Source organism: Planococcus citri, chromosome 1, assembly GCF_950023065.1.
Source record: "Planococcus citri chromosome 1, ihPlaCitr1.1, whole genome shotgun sequence".
Classification (NCBI taxonomy): Eukaryota; Metazoa; Arthropoda; class Insecta; order Hemiptera; family Pseudococcidae; genus Planococcus; species Planococcus citri.
In genome coordinates this window covers 42,959,089-42,980,285 of record NC_088677.1, presented here as the reverse complement: position 1 = coordinate 42,980,285, position 21,197 = coordinate 42,959,089, and the positions used below count along the sequence as shown (strand labels likewise).

The 21,197-nt window shown below is 33.0% G+C and overlaps 2 protein-coding genes across 2 annotated transcripts in view; one reads left to right on the top strand and one right to left on the bottom strand.

The window, feature by feature from the left end:
- LOC135832089 (uncharacterized protein CG3556) overlaps positions 1–21,197 on the top strand; it is a 37,351-nt gene that overhangs the window by 5,641 nt on the left and 10,513 nt on the right. The window lies entirely within an intron of this gene.
- LOC135832094 (uncharacterized) lies at positions 1,032–18,435 on the bottom strand. Its single transcript, XM_065345089.1, has 3 exons — positions 18,235–18,435; positions 10,086–10,244; positions 1,032–1,469 (listed from the first exon to the last, which is right to left on the bottom strand). Exons 1-3 carry the CDS (start codon positions 18,283–18,285, stop codon positions 1,287–1,289), a joined length of 393 nt encoding a protein of 130 aa, XP_065201161.1. The 5' UTR covers positions 18,286–18,435; the 3' UTR covers positions 1,032–1,286.

The window sequence follows — 21,197 nt, the reverse complement described above, 5'->3', positions numbered from 1 at the left end:
TGTAGTAGGTATAGGTAATGTGTATTTATTTTGACTCTTTTAGACCTTTAAGGATCGTAGTGAAGTATGTAGGTATTCGAAGAATTCGCTGGAATCGTTACCTTACGACTTACGTCGAATAGCGTCTGTCAAAAGTGAAAAATGATGCTTAAATTTCATTAAATTTACCAAATTCTTTATAGGTAACACGCCCAGCAAGCTCATTAGATAATATTTGATCGAATTTTTCGTGTACGAAAAAAATATAAATTAAACTTGGTTCCATTTGATCTGTTTGGTTTTAGGCGCCTGGCTGACCTTTTCCCCCTTCGTATGTTCTCAAACCTTTTACTAAAAGTACTTTCGGTTGGAGTTTTTGTACATTATCTCACCGAGATGTGTATAATTTTATTTAGTGCCCCACATGATTGATATATACTAAATCGTTGAATTAACATTCAACCTGCATGTTTTAGAGCGACGTATCTCTCAAATTATCTGCCATAGGTACTTCGGATAGGTAATGTTCGGCGGTGAACAATTTTAAGGCTTTATTCAAATTTGGCGAGAGGACTTGACAAAAAATGTTTACCGTGGTATGTCATTTTTCTGTGTGTGTGTGTGTGTTGTTTTTTTTTCAACATGGAGGGAGCATGAGAAGCATACGAGATGTAATATGTCATTTTATACTTTTTCGAAATAAAGGCATAAAAAGGTCAGTTATTTTTTTTTCAAAGAGCTCTCTTTTGTTTTTTGTGCTCATGGTTTTGAATTTTATGAACTTACCTCCGATCCATCTGGCCGCATTTCTATTTGTATTTAAGGCTCTCCGTTTTCGATATTTGGTCATGCAGCAATCAAAGGTTCAAACGACATAGCATAAAAATGATCTTATTCGGCATCCAAAATTTCAAATTTTTCATTTTGTTTCTCTATACCTAGAACGTTTTTTGAAGCGTGTATTAGGTACATTACAACTTACACAAGGAACATTATATCTGTTTCAATCAATGGATGGGTACCTATCTATTCTGAATTTTGAAAAAAAAAAATTAAAAAATGTAGTCTTCGATTTATTCACTACTATTTAGTACAAGTTTGAATGAAATGTTAGGCTATAATTTATATTTTATTTTTAAATTTATTTAGCCTATACTCTATTTACAACTCGTCGTTTGAAACCGATAACATCACGATCAATACTGTTACTTAATAAACGTACTTACCTAGGTATACATGGCTGTAGGTACATATAAGTAAACATATACCTACACCTACCATATTTTTACAGAAAAAAATAATTAATTTTATTCCGGAATGTATCTGCACGTAAAAAAACAATCAGCTCCGAAAATCACGGCATCCAAAAGCGTGATAAATGCTGCTGCTAATATTCTTCTCGATACGTTGGTTTCAGCTAGATAATAACCGAACATGATTATAGCAGCGACTACATGGAACGCCGTTGCTACTGCACTGATTGTAATAGCCTGTTTGAACATAGTCATCATTGAAATTAATATCATCTCTTCAACAGAAATATTTTCATTAAAATCCACAATATTGCTATAAAGGTACCTATAGCCTATCTAAGGCGAATAAATTATACGCATTATGCAGGCAGAATGTGTACCAGAGTTATACCTATCTATACACTCGTGCTTATTGTTGTTCCTGGGTTACGGATGAATTTCGTAAAACGAATAAATAACCGCGATGCTGAATGTAGAATCGATAAAAATGTATCTATTGATTCGTAAAAGTTCCACCATGAAGTATTATATGCGGTACATTTTACCTATATAATGTGTACTTAATACGTTTTGAATGATATCCTCGGAGCTGTAGATACAAATAATATCTTACCTACATAAAGCTTCATTCAGTTATGTTTTCCCCCTCATCATCTAAACATTCGAGAGGAAGTGTCACGTCGTTTTGTTTTACGATTACGACTATGACAAATCTGATTCGCTTACTTGCAGCGCAGTGATAATTTTTTTTCATTTTTTATAAAATAAAATTTCGTCGATCCGTTAATGAAGCAATTCATACTTATTCGGGAGTCTCCCGGTCTCCGGAACAAAAGTGTTTTTAATTTTTCAACTCAGCACCTGCTGACGATTTGCTTTTTATTCGCGAGCTTCCTTCTTTCGTTCTTTCTTTATACCTACTTCGAAATGTACAGGGTGCCCAGAAATATCGTGAACCCTAAAGAAAATTTTTTAATAAAAATATAAGTTGGCAACGTGAAGTAGATGCATACATATGATTGGTGGTATGTTATCACCTCAGTCTAACAACCAATCATGCGCTATCATTATTATCATTCACTGTGATCAACCGAAACATTCGGCAGAAAACTTTTTTAGGGGTTTATGATATTTCTGGGCACCCTGTAGCTGAAATGTTGCTCGTGAAAGGTACCTATCAAACTGTTGGTAAAGTTATGTTTATATTTAGAAACTGTCAATTTGAATAACAAAGAGATGTCGTGTCATTGGCCGCATTTTTATTATGAATTGAATGTACTGTACTACTGCGGTGACTTTAATAGGGACTCGAAATGGATAAATTACCTAATTATCACCTTTTATCAATCTACGGTTACGAATCAATTCGCTTACTCCAGTTGGAATTTACTTCCGCTTCGTAAATTTAAAGTTCTTTATCGCGTGATAGTTGAAAAACAAAGACATTTTTCGAGTGCATGTATAAAAATCTCTTACTTATTTGAAATTTTCACTTCAACGTTTTCGATAAAAATGTCTTCGAAATAAAATGAAAAATTCTCGAAAAAAGATGCATCTTTATATGAAAAAATACTTGGTTTGTTCCCCTTGCCTCCGCCATCGCCGCTACTCAAGAAATTGAAAAATTGTATAACTAAATAAAAATGCAGAATAAAAAATTTGAATTTTTTTATTGACTTAATTGAATCAGTGAGAACAGAAAGGGACCAAGCCACATTTTTGGAAATTTTTTTTTTCACGGATATACTTAGGGGTTTTAAAGTACGGCGGATCAACTGGTGATGTCAGATTTCCGCAAAACTGCCGGGAAAGTGGTATTTGGTTGCAGAAAAAGGGCGGATCCGCATTTATGACTTTTTTGTAAAATTTTTTGAATTCCTTGAAAAATAACTAAGTAATATTTTTGAGAAGACCATTTTTTGAAATTTAAGTTCATCTCTGAACTGAAAAAAGATGAAAAAATTAACAACTTCGGCAAAAAGTCTTATACCTCAAGGGGTTTTTGGTCAATTTAAACGAGATAGCAGTATAAATGATGTACTTAGATGTAAAATCAAGCCCCATTCGTGCCCGAGCAATTTCAAAAGAAATTTTGGCGATTGAGTGCAGGAAGGGTCTAAGTCCCATTTGTTTAGGCAGCAACAGCGCCGGCGCACGTGAATATTTTTTTTTCTAAACAGTGCTAAAAATTGTGTCTTGGGGTACTCTTTCAATGACTTGAAGCATGTTTACCAAAAATTTTTGATTTTCAAATAAATCAGTTTTTTGTTATTCCTGAAAAATGCAAAAATGGACTTAGCCTCTTTCTGTTCTCACTGATTCAATCATGTTTTTGGAATTTCTCAAGTTAATTTTTCCATTCTTGAAAATGTTTGAAAATTTGTGCAGGGCGAAAATTGTGGAAAATTGATAAATTGAAACGTAAAACAACGCCATTTTTTATGCAAAAAGTTGATTTTCATGGTTTCAAAATTTTAAAATTTCAAAAGTTTTCAGAAAATTACACTTATACCTACCTATCTATTGTTTTTTGCTCGGGTGAAAGCTGTATGATCAAGCTCGAGCAAAACGAGAGCGAAAGACTCCGAAGATTTATAATTCGAGAAGTAAAAATCAATGAATTGTGATAATTTTTCAATTTGCCCAACTTACCCAACTTCTTCCCAACTTTTGCTGAATTTTTCAACTCGTCCAGTTTTCCCAAAAACACCTAACTTTTGGCCAACGTTTTTCTGTCGGGGCGAGGGGGGGGGGGACACTCCACCGTTCGGCACATTTCTTGGTTTACCAACAATATTATGTAGGTAGTATCTTTTCAAAATTCACGAGTTGTGTAATTATTTAAACAATGTAAAATTGTCTTCTGAAGAAACATCTTAGTTCGTATTTGCAGATACATTCGTATAATAAGCCTATATGCAAATTTCGTTTTGTATTTGGATTGATGTATGAGGCATATGATTGTACTATGTAGTATGTACCTATGTACATATATCTATATGTACATTTCATTAAATTAGTCACTATAGTAAGCCAATTCGGTCTCCGCGAATGCGGCTGAATTTATCGATTAATTAACAGTGTATGAAAATTTCAATGATAAGTAGTATAGTAGATATGTAATAGCTGACATAGCGTTGAGAATTTTGAATGCTATTTAAGAGCGAAGAATCATCCGCTGAATATGTACCATTATTCGCGTTGAATAAGGAAAATGTATGCAGGTAATCTAGACAGCTCGTTAATGAATACGCGTGCTTCGACCCCTTATAATCAGTATCCACCTGGTCGCACGTAGGTAATAATATAGCCTACCATACCTACGTACCTGTACCTACCTGCATATAACACAATGTACGACAAGAAAGAGACGTTTTATAGGCCTTTACCATAGGTATGAAAATTTAAACGGGTTTCCACCGTCGTCTGAATAATTAAGCATAGTCTCCTTTGATTTAGAAATTACACGGGTTATGAAGTCTACCAACCTAGGTATTTTTTTTTATTTATTTATAAGAACGAAAAAATCCAAAGAAACAAAAAAACATAGGTGTGATTTTGTTGAACAGTCGCCTCATCCGGTTCAATTAAAATTTAATGAAAAGCTCGCGTTCTTGTGAAAAATGTCCGGTTATTGTTTCTTTATTTCGATGCGGAATTGGTACGTTCATAAGTAAATGGTACCTAGACCTACACCTATGTACATACATACGTACTTTTTAAACGCAAGCGACGACAGTACATAGATACTATTCTAGACTTTTGAACCGTCGTTGTCGCCGCGCTGCCGCCTTATTTCCATAACCCTGTCAATTTTGTTGTTGTTTTTTATGTACTCGTATTCGCGAATTTCGCTCGATTTCGTGTTCATTCTCGATGTACCGCATACTGCTACGATGGAATTTTATTTTATCGCGTAATTTCGTGTATTTCCATATCGCGGTAGAATTTTCCATTTTCCTCGTTTCATTAAACCTAATAAGATATTAAACGTATTGCGTAATCGTCCATCGATATACGTACTCTTTAAATGGATGATTTGATTTTTCCTTTTCATTTTATTAAATGAAGATCTACGAAGATGGTAACTATAGGATAAATGCAGCGTTGGTACCTAATGGAATTTCCGGGATGCTTTTAATTCATTTTGTTAAACTCCCATACATGCTTTTTACTCGAAAAGTCTTACTTTATCTATAGATTTGAAAACTCATCATAAGTAGGTATATTATATTGTCCAAGACGACCAGCGAGCCGAAACATAAATGGCCAATCCAAAACAATACCAATCAAGTAGATATTATCTAACAAGAGAACTACCCAAGGTGTGAAACGCCGATCGCAAAAAAATTTTCACAGACGGATAGAGCATCAAAAAATATATTATGAGTCAAAATTTTAGCTGCTGAAGTTGACGGGGGGAAAAGTTATGGGGGTGGCGAGTTATTTCGATTTTTCAATTTTTATGCTTTTTAATTAGTGAAAAATTCATCCCCAAGGTGTTACACGCAAATCGCGGCGACTTGTCCACCATATAGGCGTCATACATATATCGATGGTAGATCGTGGCCAAAAAATTAGCTGCTGAAGTGAACAGGGTGCCGAATAATTTCAATTAAGGGGAACCCTATTAAAATCGCTATGAAGAATTCTTTGACGCGCCACGTTATTTAGAAAGGTGTCTCAAGTGTTGCGTATTATGCTACACATAAGACACCTTTGTACTTGGCAAGTCACTTTCAGGTTCTTCAACTCTACAACAACGCTCGCATCTTCAACATCAGTTTCATCAGCCAACAATTTTTAGGGTTCCCCCAGTTAAAATCAAAGATAACGAGAGTTTAAAATTTTTTTTATTATTATTTTTTTGAACGTTTGTTTGAGCCGTTTGAGGTCAAATACATAATTCGAAAACCTACTGCGACTTGCGAATATTTGTTTCGTCAATATTTTTATACCTCAACATTTTATGAAAAAGTTGCCAAATTGTGGACCCTAAAAATTTGGAAAATAAATTCAATCAAATATTCAGGATAACAAATAACTTTTTTTCTTATTTTTCTTTTTTTCCCACGATGTTGAAGAAAAGAAAACCACCAAGCAAACATTTCTCAGTCTCCTTCATTGTATCTACCTACTCAATTCATCCAATATCTTTCACCAAATTGTTTTCCATTACATATATATTTTTTGTACTTTAATTTTATCTAATCTGAAAAAATTAACCACTTTGGTTAGTTACCTATACTATAAGAAATTCTCCGAAAATGAGAGGATTTTTTTTATCCAAAACTGGGGAACCCTCATACCAGGTCCTCCGGACCGGACCTCACTTGTTTCAGTGTATTTTTGTGTATTATTGTGATTTTTCGATATTCAAACCCCCATAACTCCCCCCCCCCATCAACTTTGGCAGCTAAAATTTTGGCTCATTATATGTATGTATTGTATATTTTATGCTTTATCCGCCTGTTAAAAATTTTTTTCGATCGGCTTGTCACACCTGTCACACCTTGGGTAGTCCCCTTGTAAGTAGTGCACAAACGCGTGCCCAAAAGATGAAGTACTTACCTAAGACATACAATGCACGAATGAAGCGGAAAACGAGTAGGTACCTAGTACAGATGGAGCCTGCACCTGAACAGACGTTAAGGTGCAGGTGCAGTGCATGGTTGATTCGGCGCCCTTGGCTGATTCTAGTGGAATACCTATCTATTTTTAATTATATTTTGATGAGTTGTTTCGTGAAATTCATCAACTTTTCATTAAAATGTCACGGTTTTGAGATAAAAAAATACTTAATAAGTAAAAGGATTGGCATGTTTACCTAATTTGATGATCTCAAAATGTCAATTGTTAATAATTTAAAAACGTAGCTAGGTAAGTAAGTAAGTAGTTAAGTAAGTACATATAGATATTCATAATTGAAAAACTTTTTCCATTAAGAAAACATTTACAGCATTATTTTTTTCTCTTTGAAAAATTATCATAAGATTAGTTTTTAAATAGGCAGCTACCTAACTCATTCACTGCGAACGCAGTGTATACCTTCTACTTACTCGACTTATTTGAAAAAATATATTTTTTAACCGTACACCGCGCCACGTATCTTTTGCCTACCAATTTACCAATGTCTTGTTATAATTGGGTAAATGCTCGTAATGTAAAAGCTTTTATTACACCAGAGTCGCGCTTTCAAGAAAAAAATGACTTTAATTAAAAGAAGGGTAAAAATAGCTAGGTATGCTTTTGAAGTCGTAAACTACGTGAATCGACTCGGAGGAAAGTTTCTGCGTTACACAATGTAGTATAGGTAAGTACATAGGTACTACTGTATACACTTCAGTATAATTTCAACTTTATATGACTTTGTACAGCTCTTGAAACATAACTTACACTCTTTCCGTTTCGTTAATGTTGTGTACGTTTAAAATCAACTTTTTCCTTAGGTATTGTGTGTACAAAAATAGCCCATACAATGCCGCAAATTCGGATGCTAGTTGAGGTAGGTAGGTAGGTAGGTAGGTAGGTAGGTATATAATTTAAACGACACATTTCGAACAATCTCGATGACGAATTGACGAGAAGGCATGTAATACTCCATACCTTGTATAGCACATACAAGTAGGTATATCGTGTACCTATCATACATACATGCTTTCAAGTGTGGATAGGTATATACCTATCTACCTATGTATGAAGTTATGTGCTAAACTAAAATGTACAAGTCGAAGGAAACTTTTATCGTTTTATGCTTCGTTAAACAATTTGGAAAATATTTTTAAATTATCACAGTTCAATGCTTCCCCCAAATGCTTGTTATGTCATGGCACCCTAACATTACCTAGAAAATTTCCTCTCAGACGAGTTCTTACTTTAAATAACATTTTCCGAGTAATCTTAGTGCAATTTATTTTCACGATGTGATACCTACAACCAGCTACCTAACTTATACCTTTCGGCTTGAGATAACAGGTGATCGTTTCGTAATACATATTATAATCTACGAGAGTAGATTCGAGATGGTAACACGATCGAGTGAAATGCTCGTAAACTACGAGTAGGTACATAACCACCTGAGAATCGTCAATTTAGCCCACCGAAATATATTCATTCCAGTCGTTTGATGGAATTTTGTAATAATTCTGAATACTTTTTAATATCGGTTATGGTACGTCTAAATTTGAATAATTTTTCTGCCACGTTATTCGTCGATTCCCTTTTCTTCCTCCATCGTCGTCGTCTTAACTCGTAGACATTCGCATTTTTACAAGCATTTTTGACGTAATGCGCATCTAAAGGCATATATCTCTCAGGCTTCGTGGTAAAATAGGAATTAGTAGTTTTTTCACAATGGTAATTTGAAATTGAACTAGTATAGTTTTCCGTGAGGTATGTACGAGTATCAAGCAGTCAAGCTATATAGTAGAATATTTACAAGTACCTACCGAGGCTTTTATTGCATAGCAGATATACCTAACATATCCGTAGGTACGTAATAGATATTTGTACATACTTAGTAATATTAATTTGAAATCGATTGCTGTATCTCTATGCCTTAGAAAGCTTCAACATTTTCAAATAGGTAATAAAAAGAATTGTTGTTTTAATGCCAAATTGTCTTTCATGTTTACTGAATTATATAGGTAGTATTTAAATGAATCCTCTGCTTTAAAAAACAAAAAAATTCAAATACCTCAATAAATCCCGGTTTGTTTTTTCAAAAGTAGGTAAACTGAACGTCCTCTATCTATGTAGTTTATCTTCAGCAAGTATTCTTTAGCATAGATTTCAAAGAAGAGTCTAGATAGTATGTAGGTACTCCATTTGCTCAATGGCTTTGCAATTTTTATTTTTATTTTTATTCCATGATAATTCAAATCACTTCTTTAAGATGGTTTTAAATAATTTTTAAACTTTTACAATTTTTTGTAAACCAAATTGTTAAATTTTTAGAGATTTTTATTGCGTTTCAGATAATTTTTCATATGTAGGTACCTACCTACCCAGATCTATGTATTAGGTACTCTATTTTTAACATTTTTTTCATCATTAAAAAATTTCCATAAAATATCTGCTTCTTTTCATGTTTTTCAATGTGTTTTTTTTTCTAACAAACATTAATTATTTATAATTGAGCTTTTGATGAAATGCGCGCAAGGTTTTTCCAAATTTGATTCATAAAAATGCGTCAAAAGCTTTTCATTATAACAATGTCGAGAAAAATTTCTATTTTTTTAAAAACTTTTTACGACCAAAAACGGTTCTTTAGAAAAAATGATCATCATTAATTTAGGTATCATATTCGTTAACTATGCAAGACGAATCAAATGTGCCCAATCAACATAACTTTTCTTTTTCAACATTAATTCATCTCGTACTGATAATCGAAATACCTAGTACCTACTCTACCTCTTATTGGAGAAATGAATAGGCTGTTCAACTATACTCACTCATTTAAGGGGTTAAAACTTAAATGTAGGTATAGGAAATAGGAATAGAAACACAGTACAATTGTGATTTTGTGTAAATATTGCAAAATAAAACGGCGATAGCGTGATTCATCTTTGAACGTCGTATAAGCATTTAAATGAAGGCGAGGGTGTAAGTAAGTAAGTAAGTGTAGGTTAAGCGTAGCATTGGTTTAAACCACAATTCAATGATACGACGAGATTCGAGAACACATTCAAGCCGTACATTAGAGGTACTGGGTATGGTATAGGTAATACAGATGCTATCTCTGCTGTAGAGATGAGTATACAGATTAACAGTAAGTAGATGTTCAAAAAATTTTAAGCCATTGAACGATGCCATGAAACGTAGGGTACTGTACATACATAGTTTGTTACTTACTAGTCTACTGCTGAGCGGTTCTTCAAAAAAGAACGCGAGCACAACTACTAAATTCACTAAAACGAATCCGAAAATGGTTGTGTGAACGACTTCAATTTGAAATATTGTATCCGATGGAAGAATCCCAGCCAATAAGAAGGAACATATTATTGATAGAGCCTGCGTTAACATAAACATAAACAATGAAATTAAAAGAAACGTATACATATGATCAAAATATGTAGGTACTTACATAATAGATAGGTACCTTGCTATACATATCTACAACACCTTCATACTTATTGTAAATTATTAGTAGCACAACCTATTTTTCAGAACTTTGAATGCTCTTCCTGAAAGGTCAAGTTAATAATATTTTGTTCGAGTGCAAAATTTAAGGCGCCACAGCATTTTTAGAGTTATTGAAAAAAATAATAAGTTATATACCTAGCTCTTTTTATCTTGAAGTTGGGTTAAAATTATAGAGGAGTTTTTTCATTTCTCTTTCTAAAGGCAAAGTTCATTCTGCTGACATTATCACATTCAACTCGACTACGATGTATAGGTACCTATATACTTAGGTAGAGGTACAAAGGAGCTTTGCATTTCTGAAAGCGTTCTCTAGCTGGTTGAATTGTCAGGCAAATTATTTGATATCCCAAACAAAACACCGATTAATAGAACCTAATTTGTAAAAATTTTCTCCTCTACAAAATCGAGTATTAGGTAGGCACTTTCGGGAAGATTCTCATATGAGTTTTTGGTGAAAATATGGAGGAGGTTCGCAGAAAGAGTTTCCTATTCGTCGTGCTGAACATGCACGCTGATAACTAGCCCCATTCAAATCTGCTCAGCTACTCGGGGCTAGTTTAAGTATCCGGAATTCTTTTTTCGTCACCAGAGAGTTGTAGCATTTCATACGAGGTCAGTTTAACAGGTAGTTTTAGAACATCGGTTGGATGAATACGAATTTTCACCTAAATTCTTTCATATAATGCTACGAATTCCCATTTCAACGCTTAAAAATTGTAAAAATAAAATATATTTCACAGAAAAGCATTCCACATTCAGGAGATGGAGACCTTTTTCTTTCGTTTTTCTTAGAACCTTTTTCTATAGTTTTTCTCTTTCCTACCTTAAGTGAATATTCAATTTGAAAATTTTGTACGTCGCGTCGGTGAAACGCATATTTATTCGAATGTTAGATAATGAAATTCTTTTCAAAGAATATAATCATGTACATAAACTCGACTGAAATTGAAATGAAAGTGTTGTTGGCAGAAATTGCCACAGTATAAGTATCTACACTGAATGTTGAAGTGAACATTTTCAAATTTTAACATACCTTTTACTGAATGCTACAAATTAGTGGAATATTTGCTAATAATATCTAGTCGCGTTTTTGAAATGCAAAATGTTCGCACATAATTTCCTTTTGAGTGACTGTTTTATGTTTTTGCCAACTCGAAAGCGTATTTCTTTGACTTAGCGAGTTAAAAGTTCTCTGGAAAATAATCCTGCATATTTTATAAAATTGTGAAAAGACATTTAAAAAAACGGGTTACTGGATTTTCTTCATCAAGCGATGAAACTTCCTACGCTAGGTGGTACTTTTTTGTTCATTAATTTGTATAGTGGAATGTAACAATGACGTTGATTGAAATTTTTCACTCTTTATCTTAATCTCGACGGTAGGTAGGTAGGTAGGTAGGTAGGTAGGTAATGGTAGAAAATGTGAATACGAAGGTATATGCATCACAAAGTTGAAATCAGCGATTTTAATTCTGATTTGACATATTGTTTCAAAGAATAGTTTCCATCATTCACCAAAAACTTGACTTTCTTTTTTCTCGCCATAATTTATCAAGTTTACCTACCTATACCTATAGAAATTGATGTACAACTTTCGTGATGAAAGAATTGAAAGAAATATTTGAGTTTTGAGACAAAGTTCATAAATTATCTCGTTTTTTATCCGAGTAGGCCCACAGTAGCGATTCGACGAAACAAAATGCGAAAAGGGTAGGTAGGTACTAGGTAGGTATAAGTATGAACGATTTACAGAGGGATAACTACTCGAAAGGTTTTAATTGTAAATAGTCTAGTTTTTCCATCATTTTTGTTAGTTCCTTTTCCTAGACCTGTGCTTGACAAAGAGAGGCTTGACTGCTACAAAAGATTTACTTACAAAGTCTCAAGTACAGCTTGAAAATTGGTATGAGAGGAACATCTTTCGTTTGTAGTTTTCATTAATAATGAAGTTTTCTTTTGAAACGAAATTACAGTTTCTAAAGTAAAAGATTATGTAGGTACATTTTATAAAATAGATATCTACTACGCCGCATTAGCAAAATGTCTTCATATAAAAACCAGGAAAAAAACTTCAAAATTGAAAGAGATAGAATTCATCAAACTGAGTATATATGTCAAAAATGATCGTATACCTATTCCCTTTTGAAATAACTTATGTATTATGAACAGATAAATATTGAAAAGCGTGTAAATACTTATTTCCCAAGATGTTTAGCCACTGTTGTTGAATTTTTAAATGAGTAAGATGTGGACATGAGCAGCATATGTACCTACATACCTACTCATATAGTTTGGTTGTTTTTGGAGAAAAATAATGTGTTATTTTGACAAGTGGTATCGTACAACATTTTTCAAAATGACTTGTATTATATATATAAATGTACTTGAGTATAGAGTAGTTAGATACCTTCATAAGAGAAACTGTTCTAATATAAAAATTGTAATTCGTCATCCGTGACATAGTTCAATTTTAAAGTTGAACTTGAAAAATCTATTGAAGCAGTCTCCTTTCTTGCAACATTTCACGAAGAATATTTTTTATTCAAAAGTACACCTTTTTCATCAAAGCAATAGTTACCTACTTCAGAAAAAATGCATTAAAAAACGTCATCTACAAAATATCCGCTTCTTGATTAAACCTTCACCTTCGTACTTTTTTCACACGAGACCCATCTTTAAAATTTCATAATTCGATTTGTCTGAATCAAAGTATACCTGCGCCTTACCGTTCTTGTGCAGGTAGGTAGGTAGGTATAGATTAAAGTGATTCGAAAAAATTCAGTTCATACAGGGTTTGACAGAAAATTTAACGACGATATGAATTTTCTCTCCTCCATGATTTTTTAACTTTTTATTGCCTTTCAAGTGTAGTATAGGTTCTAGATGTTAATTTTGAATTGAGATTTATTGATTTTTGATAAATTCAAATCGCTCAGTTTATGATCTTGAAACCGAGTCAAAACCTTTTTTTGTGTCCCAAATAAGTTTTAATGAAACTTGAAAAAAAAATTAAGCTTGGTACCACACAAAAAAATACCACACGAAGGCCAAACATCAAGATTGAGGAGGTGAATTTTTATTTTTCAATTTTTTAGTGGATACCTAAGTACATATATTTTAAAATTTATACTTTGTACATTTCCATGAAAAAAATCAAAATTAAGTTCACTTTTCTCCTGCTCAGGTATTTATACTGGAATCGTTCCAGAAAGTGTTGGAATCAACTATTGCAGTAGAAAATTATTACCTAATTATATTCACGTATGTAATTTACTAATTGTATTGTTGATGGCTATAATGTGTGTTGAAAAAATGAATCCCCAAAAATTACTTATTATGAATTTGTAGTAGGTAGCGAAGTTGATTACAACATCTTTTGGAGCGATTCCAGGAGGTATTTCTAATCTCCATACTTATGCTAGCGGTAAGCAAAATAAAACACAGAATAATATACCTAGTCGTGTTTTAAATTTTAAAAAATTAGGTGTAGGTAGGTACCTATTTCAAAAAAAAAAAAAAAAAGTTACCTATTAATAAATTTAAACTCTAAACGCAGTTTCCAAATTAATACGAGTAATTTGATTCATCTGCAATATTTTCCACTACCTGCTTTGCTTATTTCAAAAAAATCCAACTTTAGCATCCTTGATAGTTGGAGTAAATCCCTTCTCACTTGATTTCAACGATAGTAATTCATTTTGTTAAAATTCTCTGCTTACGAAAGTCCAATAGCCCCCCCCCCAAAAAAAAACATGCGTAGGTAGTAGGTACATTAAGTCGAATTGTTAAAAACGGGTATGTAATTTTGTAGATGGATGCTGAAAATGTAGTTGGAAAAAGTTTCAAAAGATTTAAGCCGCAGTATTTCCGGAACTGTAAGTAAGTAAGTAAGTAAGCATTTCACGAATTCAGTTTGAAAAAGGAAATTGTAGCGACGCTAATAATCAGAAATTCATGAACGCGAACATACTCGCGTCGATGTTTACTTACCCGGTGAGTAAGCAATTTAAGCAGTCGTTTTTCTTTCGCAGCTATAGCTGTATTTATATTATTTGTGTTCTTACTCCATTTTCTCGTACGTTTTAACGCATAATAATGTTAAATTTGTCGTCGAAACGGCAAACGGCGAAAGACGGTTTTTATGGGTGGCAAAGGATACCTACGAGTTTACATTGACAGATACATCGTCTAATAAAGAAAATGGAATTGGAATACGAATTGTTCGTGAAAGCAAAAAGGAGGATACGGATACCCTACCTCAAAACTTGTTAATACAAACATCACGCTACCTATATAGGTTTAGGTACCTACCTACCTACCTACCTACCTACGATTTCAAATAAGACCGCAGACTTCACCTACTCTTTTTGTTATTTATTTAAAAAATTAATTTGAGGTTCTCTCTTTTTTTCGTTCTATCGCGTTCTTTGACTCGTTTTTTAAAACTACCAGCTGCGACCCTGTCGTTTTGTGTGTATAGCTCGTTCCCATCGATATCTAAATAACGATAAGAAGAAAACAAAAGTATTCGAAATCCTTTCGTCGAATTTAATAACACTTGTTGGCTTTAGAATTTAAATTAATATCGATGCAATTATAAAATTCTCATTTCCGTTTCAGCAATGGCGTGGATTTCTTCGTCAATGCTGTTTAATTTTTCATCTGGCAGTATAATGGTGCGTACCATCTGAACCCATTTTGTTCAAAATGTTAATTTAAAATCACCCGCAACCCGCAATACACTTCACTTCAGTAATTGGATAACAGCACGTTAAATGTAATATCGAACCATTTTCGGGGAAAATAACCTCCAGCACTATAAATTCCAACTGTCTCGAGAAATTCTTGTTATTTGTGATTGGGAGCTTTTTTTTTTTGAGAAATTATGTATTGCGAGGGATTGAGTGGAAAGATACTGTATTTATATGTAAGTACTACGGATTACCTACAACGGGGCACACATGAATTAATGTACGTACTTATATCTGCCTAAATGTATGTAGATAATAATGTTTCATACGCGTTATGTTAGTTAGATACCTAGGTAAGTACCTAATAAGAACCGTGAGTTCAAAATATAGAATTTGTGCACAGTCGTGTCTACCGTGTTCGAAAATGTAGGTAAGGAAAGACTGTAAGGTTTTCAAGTAAGTAGGTATACATTTTTTTCAACATGTCTAATTTCGAGAGAAAAATTCCAACGAAAGGATACAAAAGCGCGTGTACAAAATTAAAACAGAACAAAAGAAAGCGAGAGTTGTAATGTAATATGTAGTTTGAAACATTTGGTTATAACAGCTTTAGCCATTAAGAATTAACCCCCGATTCAAAGATACTTGTACATTTTTTTAAAAAGGAAAGGAAAAATTGCAACAAGCTGTGACGCGAGTCGCGATGCCTTCCGAGCGAGATTTCTTCTCTAAACGCTTACTAAGTATTTTCATTATCTCCTTACCATTGCCTTACTTGGGTAGGTAGGTCTAGGTATCAGTATCATAACATAGAAATATTACCAGACTTTATTAAAAGCTACGTCGAGAAACTCTATTGCCTGGTTCAGTAATGAGGGTGGGTAGGTAAGGTACCGACATATTTTTTAGCAAAAGAAATTCCTTGCTAAAAATTTCGAGTGTTGATTTGAAAAAATAATTCTCTATTTTTTGACCAATTTTCAATTTTCTTTGACAATTGACGAAATCTTGGTAAAGAATTGTTGAACGAAGGTGTAAATAACGAGTTCTGCATAATAAGTACCTACCTATCGTTAATCCATCTTTTTCTGCTGAAGCCCCCAAGCTACAAAATTGAAAAAAATACCTGCCTATAGGTATTTAAAAAATATTGTATAAAAATGAATGTACAATATCGAAAATTTCATTTTATATGTACATCATTATTTTGACTATTTAAAATTCATAATTTTGAAATTTTGAAGTGAACTATCCCCTAAAATTGTCCAGTGCTCAAATTTTTCCTGTTTTTTAAAAATAGATTTCTAAACAATTTATGGCATCATTTCATCAAATTTCAAAAAGATATAGGTAATAATTGACACACCGTATTTGACCAAAAAAAAATGAGAAAATGATCAAAATTGTGAAACTGAGTTGATATGCAAATCCACACCTCCGATCTTAATAATGTGCTTGTGTCTTTTTTTTTCAAAAAAAAAAATGAAAAGAAATAATTTATTTACATAAAATTCATTTTTGCTAAAAAAATTTATTGAAAATTCTCTCATTAGAGTGAAATGTTATTTTTGCCTCTTTCCCTCTATCTGAACGTTTCTTCAATGAACCTGTTTCGGCATAATTGAAATTTGGGTTTCATAAAACGAAAAAAATTAAACAATTCAGCTTTTTTGACTATTTTGGAATAGGTACTACATTTCTCTTCATTTCTGAAAGAATCATTCGAAAAACAGATTTTTTAATCGATTTTTTTTTATCCAAAAACCGATTTTTTCTCTATTTGATTAGGTATTCTTAGACGATGCTTTATGGAAAAGTACCAGGCAATGGGTTCTTTTGATCGCCCACAAATTTATTCAGTTTTGATCTCTCGCCCACACTCAAAAATTGAGAAATATGTGTACTTGAATATGAACCGAAGGTTACCCTCGCTGTATATCTCTTACATATGCCGCAATTGCCGCCAGATTAAAACTTCTCAACTGTAAGTTGGTATATTCCGCTCGTACGTGTGCTGCATAGGTGCTCAGAAATTCTGATAAAAAGGTGATTATATTATTGCATAACATCACTAAATAGGTAAACGATTCGATTTCTGTAGGTATACATTTATACCTGCTTAAGATACCCAATACTCATGGATAAGATATTCCACCCAATTTTTCAACTCAGCGCTCAGCATTACTATTTCGGATGTTTGAGTAGCTTTGACGGTCCTCTCAGAGACCCTTCTTAAGCTTTTCTACAAAAAATTTACATTTTTAAAATTGCAATTTCGACCGAATTGAAATATTAATTTGATTTCCAGCATCATTATGAAGTTACTTTTTCTGTGAACGTTTTATTTGTTAATGCGTTCAAAAATTGAAAAAGTTTGTGATTGTCATTGTCAGTCTTTTTAACATGTTTTCTATCACTTTAATCTGATTCGATCGCCAATCTTCAATCTTTGTGCAATTAGATTACATTCCCTATACTTCAAAAACAGAACTCATCAAACCTTGGTGAAGTTTTTCTAATTTTTCGATTGTTTTTGCCATTACAAAGTTGTCTGCCGTGCGTTTTAAAAGTTTTCAATTTTTATTTAATAGGTAGGTAGTTAGGTACCTTGGTCATCATAAGTCGAATGTCAAAATCAGATTATAAAGTATTGAATTAGTAAATTAATGAATGATTTTAAAATGTGACTTCACTTGAATGACCTTGTTATAAGGTATTGAATGGATGACGAGGTACAGGGTCCCCAATAATATTGAAATTTTGGTGGGTTGGTAGCATTGAATCAATGTACCTACGTATTTGGATATTCCTTATAGCGCTGCCAACTCATGAAAATTCTCACCAGCTATGTATTCCCGATATTATTGGGGCCCTGTACTTATTTTTCAAAGTATTTGACGAATGAAAACCAAAAGAAAAAAGGAGACTAATTTCCCATATTCTTCAAATAACGTAGGTAGGTAGCCTATACTTGTTGTAGGATTTGCAACCATCATGCTAATTTGAAAGTCATATCTCCTCATTTAGGTGTCAAGTGCCTGAATTCGAAAATTTAAGGCATATAATACTCACTTATACATATTATACAATACCAATGGTTACTATAGGTGTGTTTTACAATGAATACAAAATAATAAGTACCTAGTTATATTTCACAAAACACTTACCAATTCAACAACTTTTGTGACAAAAAACGGCGATCTGAGCAATTCCAACATATTTTATTTCCATAAAAAAACTTCCAGGATTGGTTTCAAAAAAACTATCAAAAATAACGCGTTCGTAAAAATGTGACAACATTAAAGTAAGTACAGTACATAGCGTGGTATGTGACTTTCGTATTTGCAATGCCTACACTTATAATCAACCTACGGTAAAATAAAAGTGTTATCATAAGCAAACACTCCAAGTGAAATACTTAACACGAACAAACGAAAAAAAGATAACTTTTTGTTATCTTTAAAGCAAAATAACGCGGGTGAAATCTCATACACCTATGGAAATATCAGTATACCTACCTAGGTACTACTACTTTTTAAACTATTTGAACGATTGTGCATCATAAATCATTTTCATTATGAAACCGAAACGGCGATGATCGTTGCGTATATTATGTATGTATGTCATTAGGTAACGGCTGAAATAGTGAGCTGTAGGTATGAATACTTGACTCAAAATCGAGTTGCTTGGTAGACCGTGAGTAGATTAGATTCTGAAAAAAATGACTTCTTACCTAAGTTCTTTTTTTTCAGTTGGATTGAAAGTGTAACACCTAATCTGTGTGAGGTCAAAAAATTGCGGTACATAACTGATTGTTATTTTATACGTCCAATTTTATTTTCTCGGGGTTTATAAATTTTACACAGGTGATTGAGGTGATTCTGAAGCTTTTTTTTTTGATTTTTTTTTTACTCAAGTAGACTGTAGACCGTGGTTTCAGGATTCAAATTCCAACACATATGGGTAACTTGTTAACTCCTAACCAAGAGTAAATGCGTCGAATATTTTTTGGGGGGGTTGGAGCATTGATGAAATGGTGAAATCGATCAATTTCTGAGCACGTACCAACTTGTACAGTGCTCATTCACATGAAAAAATTCTGCATAAAATTTTGTATGAACAGAGAAAAGAGTTCACTCTTTGATGGGACACCCTGTATGCTTATGGAAATTTTTCAATTTTTTGTTTTCGTAGCGGGTAATAAAAATTTAGGCATTTCTTCCTTATTGTTTCAAAGTATAGACATTTGGAGGTATTGAATTTCAGAAATTGAACAATTCATACGTATAGGTAGGTATATAGGTAGCTATCTACTTATTACTCTCAAGTAACAAAAACTTGAAAATCTGTATTAGCGAAAATGGTAGGTACGAGTATATTGTTATCTACTTAAGGCTTCTGGAAGTAGGCCAACGGTTGCTTTAAAACTTTTGAAAATGTAATTATTCGCTGGCTTAGTGACGTTGTTTACCTTTCTCATGTTCAAGATGCGGATAATTCGTATTACATGATCAATTTTTAGAATAGGTAGTAGGTACCGATATGGGTAAAACTTATAACGATGGAATATATCGCTGATGTAATCACATTATTTTCTTTTTCAAAGAAGATATCATTTCAGTAGGAATTATAAACTAGCCGAAAATCCAATTTCATACATGTATACAAGTTACACATATGTATAGGCTGGAAAAGATATTAGTCGTAGTTTCGTATATTCTGACTCGGATGAATGTAATGTACATGCTCACGAGTATAATTTCACATTATTTTATACTAGAGTATATTTGCTTAGCACTTGTTACTTGGTAACTTGAGTAGGTAGCATTGAACCATTCAGTTATTAAATTCTTGCAGTTAGCGTTCTAAAATTCAAAATTAAACAGCTTTACTTTCATTTTTCGACATAATAATTAAATGAATAATACGTAAGTAGGTATTACGTAGGTACCTACTTAAAATTTGAAAATGTGTCACTATAGTTATTTACTGTGTCGTTTTGCTGTATGTACCTAGACCACCTATGTACATACAAAAACCCAACTTTTCAACATGATTTCTCAAAACACTCAAACACCGTAGGATCCGTTTTTTAAAAAAAATGCCTTCTGTTTTTGCAATTAAATGACGTCACACCAACTTCCAATCACAGTCAAAAACTTTACAACACCATCGTGGGCAGAAAAGTGAATAAGTACTTATGTATCTGAATCCTTAGGTACCTTTCTGTAGTAGATGAGTTGCGCAGACACACTCATGAATCCACTATACTAAAATGGTTAATGACGTTTATTCTCACAGTGATAATGATACTACATACCTATCTCTTTTCATTGATGAATTTACATATGATACGTCTCCCGAAAAGGCATAACGGCAGAAGTGTTCGTAAGTTTGTTTGTTTCTGCATCTACATTCCTAGATTAGGTATTACCTACTTGATATTTTCTGTTCTCAACTTACTTACGTTACCGTAGTACACGTATGGATATCCGTCCATTTTAATCATTTTAATGAATTAAAATGAACACTCAACCTATTGCACCCAAGTATTCGTTGGCATAAAACAATATGTTAGATTGTCTTTTTTCTATCTCGAAATTACTGCTTTGGTTGCCAAGGGGTGTATTTTTATTTCAAATAATACCTATCTACATCACACGAATAGGTACAAAACGCAAGGATTATAAATTTAAATCCTTTAGGTACGAATTGGGGGTTTTAAACTGAAGCAACGAAATAACAACGAAATGATGGAAAAGTAAAACTATGTGCGGTTATGCCAACTAATTAATTTGCAAAAGTGTCAAAAAAAACAACGAAATACTTAATGAACCAAAAAAACTGTCACAGGTACCTAATTAATGGAATAAAAAGTCATAACTTTTTACCTAGTTGTTTAATCATTTTAACAATGTTATTAAAACTTTGCTAAATACTTGGGTACTTGGAGGTAGGTACACGCGTATTTAAATTTTTATCGCAAACTTGACTCAAATATTATGTTAAGTTCAAAAGCATAGTTATCAAGAGGAAGAGAGATGGAGATGAGGTGCTTGATATCTTGAGAAGAATCTTAGAAATATCATTGATCTCTATATTACTCACTAATGATACATTACAGTCAAAT